Source organism: Ranitomeya variabilis, chromosome 1 (genome assembly GCF_051348905.1).
Source record: "Ranitomeya variabilis isolate aRanVar5 chromosome 1, aRanVar5.hap1, whole genome shotgun sequence".
Taxonomy (NCBI): Eukaryota; Metazoa; Chordata; class Amphibia; order Anura; family Dendrobatidae; genus Ranitomeya; species Ranitomeya variabilis.
Genome location: NC_135232.1, coordinates 472,453,216 through 472,465,427, shown reverse-complemented (window position 1 = coordinate 472,465,427; position 12,212 = coordinate 472,453,216). Strand labels below are relative to the sequence as shown.

General features: G+C 47.1%; 1 protein-coding gene across 1 annotated transcript in view; it reads right to left on the bottom strand.

The window, feature by feature from the left end:
• The window catches only part of NCBP1 (nuclear cap binding protein subunit 1), a 92,697-nt gene that overhangs the window by 27,902 nt on the left and 52,583 nt on the right, over positions 1 to 12,212 (bottom strand). The window contains exons 9-14 of the mRNA XM_077250716.1: positions 11,512 to 11,609; positions 10,103 to 10,166; positions 9,486 to 9,596; positions 8,980 to 9,044; positions 7,751 to 7,813; positions 6,729 to 6,803 (exon numbers count right to left, since the gene is read on the bottom strand). Coding sequence (XP_077106831.1) covers positions 6,729 to 6,803; positions 7,751 to 7,813; positions 8,980 to 9,044; positions 9,486 to 9,596; positions 10,103 to 10,166; positions 11,512 to 11,609 — 476 coding nt within the window. The remainder of the gene's footprint in view (positions 1 to 6,728; positions 6,804 to 7,750; positions 7,814 to 8,979; positions 9,045 to 9,485; positions 9,597 to 10,102; positions 10,167 to 11,511; positions 11,610 to 12,212) is intronic.

The following is a 12,212-nucleotide window of genomic DNA, read 5'->3' as shown; positions in this document are numbered from 1 at the left end:
CGGAAGGGAGCCGTCCTTGAGACGTACCGACGAAGAGCCCTCACCACATCAAGGGTGTGTAGAGCCTTTTCGATGCGATGGACCGGTGCCGGACAGAACGAAGGCAGAACAATTTCCTCATTGAGGTGGAAAGAGGAGACGACCTTGGGCAAAAAGGTGGGAGAGGTCCTCAATACCGCCTTGTCCGGATGAAAAATTAGAAAGGGAGGGCGGCAGGAGAGCGCAGCCAACTCCGAGACCCTTCTGATGGACGTGACGGCTACTAGGAAGACTACCTTCCAAGAAAGGAAGGTCAAGGCAACGTCCTGTAGCGGTTCAAAGGGAGTCTCCTGAAGAGCTCCGAGAACTAAGTTGAGATCCCACGGATCCAAGGGTGACCTGTAGGGAAGCGCCACACGGGAAACTCCCTGGAAGAAAGTTTTCACCGGCAACCTATTGGCAATCTTCCGCTGGAAAAGGACTGACAATGCCGAAACCTGACCCTTTAGGGAGCTAAGGGCAAGTCCCGACTCTAGTCCGGACTGAAGAAACTCCAGTATGGAAGGAATAGAAAATACTAGAGGAGATCGTCCCTGTGCATCGCACCATGAGAAAAAAATTCGCCAGGTAGGGTGGAAACTACGCATGGAAATAGGTTTCCTAGCTCTGATCATTGTGGAGGACACCCTGGGAGAGAAACCCGCTTGGCCTAGAATCCAGGACTCAACGGCCAGGCCGTCAAAGACAGGGCCCTTGAGTTCTGGTGGTAAATCGGGCCCTGTGAAAGAAGATCCGCGCGATCTGGAAGACGCCAGGGGACGTCGGCTACCAGCTGAACCAGTTCGGCGTACCATGCCCGACGCGGCCAGTCTGGCGCGACGAGAATCACTGGTACCCCCTCTGCCCTGATCTTTTTGATGACCCTCGGTAGTAGGGGAAGAGGAGGAAAAATGTACGGGAGGCGGAATTGGCGCCAAGGCAGGACCAGGGCGTCTACTCCGAGGGCCCGTGGGTCGAGGGACCGAGCAAGGAACTGAGGAACCTTGTTGTTCATCCTGGAAGCCATGAGATCCACATCCGGGGTCCCCCAGCGATGGCAAATCTGCTGGAAGACCTCCGGGTGGAGGGACCATTCTCCGGAGGCGATGCCCTGGCGGCTGAGGAAGTCCGCCGCCCAATTTTCCACACTTGGAATGTGGATCGCCGAGATGGGCGAATGATTCGACTCCGCCCAATGGAGGATGTGAGACACCTCGAGCATGGCCGTCCTGCTGCGAGTTCCGCCCTGACGGTTGATGTATGCCACGGCCGTGGCGTTGTCGGACTGGATTCTGACTGGATGACCTGCCAGAAGTCGGTGGAAGTGGAACAATGCTAGCCTGATAGCTCGAATCTCGAGGATATTGATGGCAAGGCGAGACTCTTGAATGGACCACCGCCCCTGGGCTGTGTGATGGTTGAAGACCGCTCCCCAGCCTATGAGACTGGCATCGGTGGTCACCACCAGCCACCGTACTGGGAGAAAAGACCTTCCCTGGGTTAGGGAGGACTTCAGCGTCCACCACCTGAGGGTCTTCCTGACCCGAGGGGACAGGATGAATCGGCGGTCGAGGGAGGACGGGTTGCCGTCCCAAGCCGACAGTAGCGCATGCTGCAGGGGACGGAGGTGAAACTGCGCAAATGGGACCGCTTCCATGGCCGCTACCATCTGCCCGAGAACTCGCATGCTGGCGCGAATGGAGTGGGATACTGGACGAGAAAGACGCTGGGCTCCCTGCTGCAAGGCCAAAGCTTTGTCTTGAGGAAGTATGACCAGACCGCGGGAAGTGTCCAGTATCATCCCCAGGCAGGAGATTTGTTGAGACGGAATTGGAAAAGATTTTTCGAAGTTTATCTTCCATCCCAGGCGAGAAAGAGTATCCACCGTGAGAACGACGGACTCTTCGCACGCTGGGTAGGAAGGACCCTTTATCAGCAGGTCGTCCAAGTACGGAATTACCACCACTCCCCTGGAATGAAGAATGGCCATGGCAGCCGCCATGACCTTCGTGAAAACTCTGGGAGCGGTGGCGAGACCGAAGGGCAAGGCCACAAATTGGAAGTGTTCCCCGCAAAAGGCGAAGCAAAGGAACTGCTGATGCGGAGGGAAGATAGGTATGTGCAGGTAGGCATCCTTGATGTCTATGGATGCCAGGAATTCTCCCTTTTCCATAGACGCAACCACAGAACGGAGGGATTCCATCCTGAAGTGTCGGATTTTTATGAATCTGTTTAGTAGCTTCAGGTCTAGGATCGGACGTAGTGATCCGTCCTTCTTTGGGACCACGAACAGATTCGAATAGAAACCCTTGAATCTTTGTTCTAGGGGGACCGGAATGATGACTCCGTCCTTTTGTAGTGCCCGTATTGCCTGGAGAAACGCTGTGGCCTTTGACCTTTGAGGGCAAGACTGGAAGAAGCGTGTAGGGGGGGGGGGGGGGGGGAGGAAAATTCTATTTTGTATCCGGTGGACACCAGTTCTCTGACCCACTCGTCGGAAACGACTGAGAGCCAGGCTGGACGGAACAAGAGTAGACGTCCGCCTACTTTGTTGGAGTCCACCGGATGATGCAAGGAGTCATTGGGCGGAGGATCCATGGGATGCAGATCCCTTAGACCCGGGAGGTTTAGGCCTGGGTCTCCAGTTACGATTAGGTCTGTAAGAGACCTGGGCGCCTCGGCCACCGCGCGAACCTCGTCCTGATGCGGGGGTAGAGGATGTAGAAGACCAGTTGGTATTGGACCGAAAAGGCCGAAATGGAGGTTGCTGCTGGTACCGAAAGGACCGGGTAAGCTTTTGCTGGGGGAGAAATTTACTTTTCCCTCCGGTAGCATCCGAGATCATTTGGTCCAATTTTTCTCCAAATAACCGACCGGCCTGGTAAGGCAGGGCTGTTAGAGAACGTTTAGAAGCCGAATCTGCTCGCCAATCCCTGAGCCACAGGGCTCTCCTGATGGAAATAGCATTGGCGGCTGCCTTTGCAGCGCAATTGGCTGCGTGCATAGAGGCGTTGACTATGAAGTCTCCGGCCTGCGCTATCTGGTTAACCAGTATGCTGGCTTCTGGAGGTAAATCACTGGTGTTAGAAGAAAGAGTCTCGGTCCAAGAGACCATAGCCTTAGCCACCCAAGAGGCGGCGAAGGATGGGAAGAGAGACGCTCCTGTGGCCTCGAAGGCGGAACGAGCCAGATAATCAATCTGGCGATCGGAGGGATTCTTAACGGAGGAACCGTCCGAAAGAGACAGGATGGTCTTGGACGCGAGGTGTGACACAGGAGGGTCCACCGAGGGAGACTGCAGCCAGTATTTGACTAATTCCCGAGAAAAAGGGTATTTGGCCTCGATGGACTATTGTCCTATGAAGCGTTTATCTGGGCGATCCCTATGTTTTTGTACAATCTCCTTAAAGTGAGGGTGAATGACAAAAACCTTTTTAACACGTTTAGATTTCTTGAAAGACACCACATGCTCGGGTTCCGATGCGGAGTCCTCAGTCACCTTCAGGGTCTGGTTTACCGCCTCAATGAGAGAGTCGAGAGACTCTTGGGAGGAGGGGGGGTCCTGAACGTAGGAAATGTCGGACTCATATTCAGAGTCATCCGAGTTTGGGGAAGGGGACCTGGAAGCAGAGCTTGCAGGTACTGAAGGGCCCGCTAGCTCATGGTCAGGGGATGAAACGTGAACACGTTTTCTGGAGCCCCGGGTAGAAAGTGACCGGGTACGCCCCCTGCTGGTAGAAGAATCCATACCGTCGTCTGAATCCTCCACGGTCCGACCTGGAGGGGGGCCCCGGAGAGAGTTAATTGCCCTGGTTAGGGAAGCCACAGATCGTGACAGAGAGGTTGCCCACTCAGGGGGGCTAGGCTCTACCGGGTCGACGGCTGCGGCATCGGCATCGGCGTCGGCAAGGGGCGGCTGCACAGAGGGCGAGACGCAATCTGCACACAAGGGGCTAGTGTGGGCTCGGGGCAGGGCCGCATTGCAAGTGGTACATACAGTGAAAAACACTGTGTGCTTCTTGTTACCCTTTTTTGTCTCCTTGGATTGAGACATAGTGCCTTAGGGACAGAGCGGGCAGTATACGCAGGGAAAGGGTTAAGCTTTCTTGAAACAGCTTACCCACGGTCCTGTCTGTGTCCCCAGAGAGAGATATGGCGGTTCTTTGTCCAGGAGTTCTCCTTGGAGCGCTGAGAAGCGTGGACTCCGTGCAGGGAGAGAGGAAATATGGCCCCCGAGATTTGGAGGGCGCCTCTCGTCCCAGACGAGAAGCGCCGATGTAGGGGGCGGAGCTACGGCCGAGGGAGGAGATGTTTCCCACAGCGGCCTACTCCGGCTGAAGAAGCCGGGGACTAAATTTTTGGGGGCCTGCCGACGATGTGCGGCGACGGAGCGCCGCCGAGCACCACCGACCCCCGGTCGGCGGTGCCTCTCCCTGGGGACCCGGACCGCATAGCTGCCGCTAAGGTGGAGCAGGGGAGAGTCCCCTGAAGGTACTTACAGCCGCCATTGTCCCGGTTCTCACAGGTCTGCAGGCACTTCTGTGAGAATGCGAACTCAATCCATGTACCCTGGATGGGAATGGAGAGGCCCCTGATGCATCACGCTGCTGTAGCAGAGGGGGGCTGCGGCACAACATCCCCTCCGGACTGCATTCTTCTCCAGATTACATTGCTGTAATGCAGGGTCCTGGAGGGGGTTGGGGGAAATCGGGACCAAAATAGGAACCGTTGCCCTGGCGCAAACTTTTCGTGCGCCATACGTCGCAGGAGAGGGACGGGGAGGTATACTCGCCGTGCTCGCCTGTTGTTGGTTCGGGGGAGAGCGGACCCTATGAAAAAAAGGACCCGTCGCCCCCTTCACTCCGTTAAATAAAAAATTAAAAATTTACATAAAATTAAAAAATCAAAAAATAAAATAAAGTTGGGGTCTGGGAAAAAAGACCCAAGTGCCTCCTAAGACACTAAGCAAGAACTGGTTGAAATTGTATCCAGTGAAGGGGTGTATACTGCAGAGGAGGAGTTAATCTTTCTGTCTACTTAGTGTCCTCCTAGTGGCAGCAGCATAACACCCCATGGTCCTGTGTCCCCCAATGAGGCGTAGGAGAAACTGAACATTTGCAGTGGTCTCTTAATTTTTGCTAGAGCTGTATATCCCAATCTATGATGATCCACAGAGCATCATCAAATGGAAAGAACATGATGCCACAACAAACCTGCCAAGAGAGGGCACCCAGCAAAACTGTCAACCCGGGCAAGGAGGGCTTTAATTAGAGAGGCAGCACAGAGACCAAAGATAACCCTGAAGGAGCTGCAGAGATCCCAAGCAGAGACTGCAGTATCTGTCCATAGGACCACAATAAGCCATACACTCCATAAAGGTGGCTTTTAAGCAAGAGTGGGCAAAGAAAAGCCTTTACTTACACACAAAAAGTATAAGGCTCGTTTTGAGTTTGCCAAAAGACATATGGGCGACTCCCCAAATGTATGGATGATGAAGATGATGTGGTTAGATCAAGGTAAACGCCGTGTCTGCTGCCAAACCAACACAGCTCATGCTTGGGATAAAAGCCAAACCAAAATCTCAATTTACAGACAATGTTTCAGGGTACTGCCCTTCATCAGTGCAAAGTGTGAGATCTGGTTTGGCTCTGAGAGCCATCCGACTGGAATCTGAAACAAGGCTCGTTAATGAGTCGACATTGACCTTTAGGATTGCTACTTCCAGTAGGCGGCACTAGAGTTCTAGTCCTCTTCCTCTCTGAAGAGACAATTTGCATTGATTCACAATAAACAGAAAACCAAAATGTTCAGCGTTGTAGGCAAGTTCTTTACCTTAACTGATGCACATGTTTAAAAAAAAAAAAAAAAAAAAAAAAAGGCAGAGAAATTCCAGGTTGTGAGGTAGCAAAATACAAAAAAATGCAAATGGAGATGGCTGAATACTTTCATAAGCCACTAAACATATACATTATATACATAAAGTATATATTTTTAAGTAGGAGGCAGAACATGATTGAGTTTGAGGCTTTTTTTTTTTTTTTTTTTTTTAATTAGTCAACACTTACTGAATGGTCCAATGACCATGCAGCAGTGTCATTGCCCAGGGTGATAACTAGTCAAAGTTTCAACTAAACAAGCGTTACTTAAATAGGCCAAGATAAGGTATAGGTCTTCATAAAAAGAGTACGCCATTCCTTGGCAAAGAGCAAGTGGGCATTAACATTGTGTTATTGTCAGCCACTTTCAGCAACTAGGACGGATTGCCTTACGAGTAGGCGTTGTTCAGTTGACTAAAATACTAAACATGCAAGTGTAACATTCCAAAAAGTAAGGGTAGGTGCACACGATCAGTAAACGTTATGAGTTAGACGCTGCATACTTGTGCAGCGGCAGATGTTACAGCATAGAGGTTTGGAGTTCAAGAAATCCCATACCCACTATTCATGCAAAGGTGCCCACAAATCACCCGCGGAGATGGACATGTGGCGCATCTTTATCTTGTGGAGACTGGCTTTTTTCCGCAAGATAAATTTCACCCATACAATGTATTTCACGTGGTGAATCCGCACGGTTCAATGAGCAGATGTGGATTCACCTGTGTTCAATAGACTGTGCTGTTGACATGTGCTGCTTCCAAAGCACTGCCAATTCCTGTACGTGTGCACATACCCTAAAAGACATTATCAACTGGCAATAGCGAATGGTTCTACCTCATGCATTTTTCCAAGACTTCCCGAACAAACTGGGGTTTAGGACTATTCAAGTCCTGTGAAAGACAATCGGACCTGAAATATAAACAGATTGTAATAATTAACCATCTTGCTTTTCAAAGTATAGGATATAACCTTTACAGAGTCTGCATGACAAAGTGTTTAACACACATTGACCAAACCATCTAAGACTTCCTGCTGTGCTCACTTTATAATCAGCACTTGGTTAAAACGACTTGGTTAAAACGGAAGGCAACATTGGAGAAAAAAAAAAAAAAAAGTTCAACTATTGAAAAAAAATAAAAAAATAAATAATCATTTAAATATTGTAAAACATATTATCATTCGTTTTTAATGGAGTAAAATATTAAATAATTTAAAAATGGTTGGCATTTCCATTATATTAAACACTAGGGGGAGCAGCTGCTGAAATTTGCCATGAAAACCTAGTGTACAACTAGCTCACATTACCACTGCAGTAAATGTGGGCGGGGTCTGATCACGTGTGTTGTCACTTCTCTCCTCCCCTTCAGCCGCCGCCTGATGGCTCTTTGATCACTTAAATATAACTCATTCTCCTCTCCCCGGCAGAGGAGGGGAGAATGATGAGAGCAGTATTCTGCACCCGGCGCTGGGGAACAGCACTTACTGTAACGCTTCTACAAAGGCGCACATCCGTGTGGTACTGATGCAGCACACGCATGCCGCGAGTTATACACACACACACACACACACACACACACACACACACACACACACAGACACAGACACAGACACTGACATTAAAGAATTAAAGTGACGGGAGTGATCTGACTTCTCCTGGCACCTAGTGCCGGGTGTCAGCAGTCAGAATCAGCCGACACCCGGTGGCGATTGCCCCGTGTGCACATGCGATCGCGATGACGCAATGATCAGTCCCTGGTCAAATAGGCCCAGGGCACATGGACGGATCATTACGTCCATTGTCAGAAAGGGGTTAATGCAAAGTTTGTTTAAAATACAGTCCTCATTTAAGCACTTACCAATCTTCCCAATTCCATCTGAATTGAAAGTTACTCAGATGGTGAGAAAACCAATTTATGAACCTGGAGGCAAAGTAGAAAAAAAAAAGATTAACAAATATTGAAATAGTAAGAATGCACATTTAAAATGAGTTATCAAAAGGTCATCAATACCAGATAAGTGGGGGTGTGACACCCACCGATCAGCTGTTCCCGATGCAAGCGGCAGCTGATGTTATAAGACGAATGCTATCAGATTTATCGGATTGCACTCGGACCAATGTTATTCAATGGGGCAGTGCTGATGACAATGACAAAATAAATAAAAAAAAAACAAAAAAACAAAACACAGCATGCTTAAATTTCACTGAAACACTCACCCATTTAAGTTCACGGCTGCGTGGAAGTCATCAGAGTGCAGTCTGATTTCCACAAACTCACAGCAGAGAAGATTAAGAAATTTTGTTCTCCATCTGCTCCTCACAAGTGTGCTACACTTCTCTCAGAGGGAATCCGATCACGCTATGCTGACACCGAGTCAACTCGGATCAGAGTTTCATCAGTGTGCTTTGAGACCAGATTCTTTTGCGATAGAATCTACGGTCGTGTACCTCTAGCCTAAGGAGTGGACAACCCCTTGCAGTAAAGCAGGTTGTGAAGTCCTAGGTGGAAGATGTGTGTCACCAAGATGGCTAGCCTCGGTGATTCAGTCCTGGAGGTGAAGGCACCAGGTCCTGATTAAATGCACCTGGATAGCTATACTAGAACAAGGCAATATGTTCACTGGTCAGTCAGCTGGGGAAGCGGAGAGAGAAGCCAGAATCTCTCTGAAGAGACTGCACAGGGTGTGTTGCCATTGATGATCGCTGTTTTGTGTGACAGAACTGAGAATAACTCAGTGTCCGATTAGTCAGGGTCCCTAGACGAGTTAAGGACTTCATGGTTTTGTTTTCAGTACTGTGCAACCAGTGGAAATATTTTGTTTTGCGATAAAAAGCCCAGCGCCTTTGTGCTCTAAGCAGCTACCAGACAGCTGGAATCCCTACACAAGCCAGTATACATAATTAATGCAGCAGAACAATTACACATTTCTATGACAACCTCATTATTGATGGTGATGACATTTATGATTATTTTCCCAATAAAAGATGGATGGCTCAGGCTGCATTACTCTTACCAATTAGACCATGTTCATCCACAGATATTATGCAGAAAAATCCAAGCATGCAATGTACTACAAAGTGAGTTACCTGTCAATACAATTTACATTCATTGTATCCAAACGAGTGTAGAGCATTTCAGTAGCTTGGGCAAGCTGTTTTAGTCATTAAGGATTTAAAAGTAGAGCAAGTTGGGGCAATATTATATGATAAATACACACATCAGTGTATATGTCTATGATAAAAACTACATGGGACACATTCACGGCACATTATAAAAGACCACCTTGAAAACCCCAAAATCCAGAAGGAAAAGACGTTGATCGACAGAGCTGCCAAATAAATACAGAAAATGTGATAGTGTCAACATATGGACCAGAAGTCGATACAAGAAATATCCGAATATAAGAACCCTAAACAAATAAAGGGTTATTTTGGACATCTTGACTGATGTGAAAGCCTCCCATCTCGGTTTCACTTTGGTTTTGTAACACTTTTGGGATATTGAGATTAGGGGAATGCAGGAAAACTTTTTTACTAGTTCTCCATCACTTAGGCACTTCCTAGCTAAAACCAATTACTCTTCAAAAGGATACCACTTGTGGCAATGATCCTGGTTGAAGCTTGCAGAGCTCAATTAACAATGTTGTGTACATGACCTCGATGTGTGGTGGAACTGGAATCTGAAATAATTCCCCAAAGATGACCTAGAGTGTAAAATAAAAGGTAATGTGTAAATAATAATGCAAAATAATTATATCAGTAGCAAATGTATAAAATACTGATTTCTTTATAAGGGATCCTGTGAAAACTAGAGGCAGCATGAATTAGACATTGGCTGTGTTATTACAGACTTGTATATTCGACTGAAATGATGCAGCATTTCAGAGAAGCAGCACTTTGAAGAGCCAACAGGAGAACATGCTACCTTGGTCTAAACGTTTCATAACGTTTTCCCTGATAAGCTCTCCATGACTGACGGTTCTCTCCACATGCATCTCTGAAACGCCCACCCTAAGGCCAAAAAAACACGGACATATGAAGAGAATCAAATTATAATGGGTATGTGTTGTATCCGTGATAAATACAAATACAACACGTATGTGTGACACAGATGTCTGAATAAGGCCCAAGATATAGAAGGAAGCAAAAATGCAACAAATGTCCGGTTCATGCTGCCTACAATACTCTGAAATGCTTCCAAAAGACATACCTCAACAATATGATAGTTCAAGGGAATCTTGTTCTTCCCTGGGTAGCTAAGGAGCTGGGCAGCACTAAAGGAAATAAAAGGAAACAATCTTGTTAGAAAAGCAGCACCAAAGAACAGAAAGTCACTGCACCCATCATCCGGTGCTCATTTCTACTGAGCTCACTGTAAAATCAATGTGACCATAATGTTTTCTAACCTCTATTGTATTTATTGGTGGTGGGAAGAGGAGAAAGTGTTTGCAGACTACATGTCCAGGTGATAGTTTAGAGCGCACCATATCCTCCTTTAGGATTTGGTTTCCTGGCACATCATAATGTACATCCAATACCCACTGTTTTTATCAGACAAAGTCTCTGTTTAGGCACAGGTGGCTTCTCCATTGTATGACCTGCTTTTTGCCCTTAGATACACCCTGTTCTCTTATTCCTCAGGTTTGTTTAATAAAAAAAAAAAAAAAAAAAAAAAAAAAAGCATTTGGCGTTCATTAATAAAAGAGGTTAAAAATTGACTAAGCAGGCAAGAAATAGCAGCAAGTCACAAGATCGATTTGGTGAATCTCAATTTCCACGTTAGACACTTGATTTTTTTTTTTCTCTCCTTAAACTATTTACATGAGGCATAAAGCGGCCAAAACTTGCGATAAATCTGGTATACCACAAAAGCTCTAGTTCTTCGAGCTTTTTATAAGAATTGTGGCAGATATTGCTCAGTGACTCTGCCCCACTGTTCTCAACTTAGCCTCAGGCTGCACATCAGTAGAGATCTACTCCAAATACTCAGACAACTGGGCATACTATGGCTACTATAGTCACTGACGCCATAATGAACCCAACTGATAATCTGGCCAGTATGAGAATGGCTCACACTTTTGCACAGTCATTCAGGAAGATTTTTCTTTAACCCTTTTTCTCTCGCTCTCTACTTTGTCAGAACATTTTATACAAATATCAAGTAAACCATGCCAAGAAAACTATCGAACATCTGACTGCAGATCCTCCTAAGGCTAAAGGTGCCTTTACACAGAAAATATTGTCACAAGCAAGTGTTCATAATCATTCATACCACATGCACACATCTGTGTCGGTCAGAGGATGGACCGTGACTCACGGACAAGCCACGGGTCTCCTGACCCGAACTTGACAGTCTCATTCACATATATGAGGATGCCAAGTTCAGGTCTAAAGACTTGTGGCCGGTCTGGGAATCATGGACCGTACCATTACAAGTGTGAATGCGGTCTTAATGTAAACCGGATACCCATTATCTGATTAACAAGCACTTGTTCTTAGGGTGAAGTAAACTTCTGAAAAATCCATGACATGTTTAAAATTGAGAAAAATAATGGCTTGTGTCATTCTGAATACAAACATCAAAAGGATATGTAAAATGATACTTCATGCATCCTTTACCAGGTTTTCCTCTCTCTCCAGTGTGATTTAATGATGCAGTGAAGATTTTCTTCTATAATAAATCGTTCTATAGAATGAGTTCCAGGCATTACTGGACCCTAAAACAATAAAAAGACATTTACCATTTCTAAAATAAAAATATACATTTACATGCATGGTTAGGATGCCCCAGACATTTGTATACATTACATGGTGCACTTGTAAAAGCACTGGGTGACTGCTGCTGACATTGGGGGGCAGAGACTAAGGGTACCGTCACACATTGAAATTTCCATCGCTACGACGGTACGATTCGTGACGTTCTAGCGATATCGTTACGATATCGCTGTGTCTGACACGCTACTGCGATCAGACACCCTGCTGAGAATCGTACGTCATAGCAGATCGTTTGGAACTTTCTTTCGTCGCTTGATCACCCGCTGACATCGCTGGATCGTTGTGTGTGACAGCGATCCAGCGATGTCTTCGCTTGTAACCAGGGTAAACATCGGGTAACTAAGCGCAGGGCCGCGCTTAGTAACCCGATGTTTACCCTGGTTACAAGCGTAAACGTAAAAAAACAAACCGTACATACTCACCCGTCGGTGTCCTTCAGGTCCCTTGCCGTCTGCTTCCTGCTCTGAGTGCCGGCCGGAAAGTGAGAGCAGAGCGCAGCGGTGCTGCGCTCTGCTCTCACTGTACGGCTGCACTCAGAGCAGGAA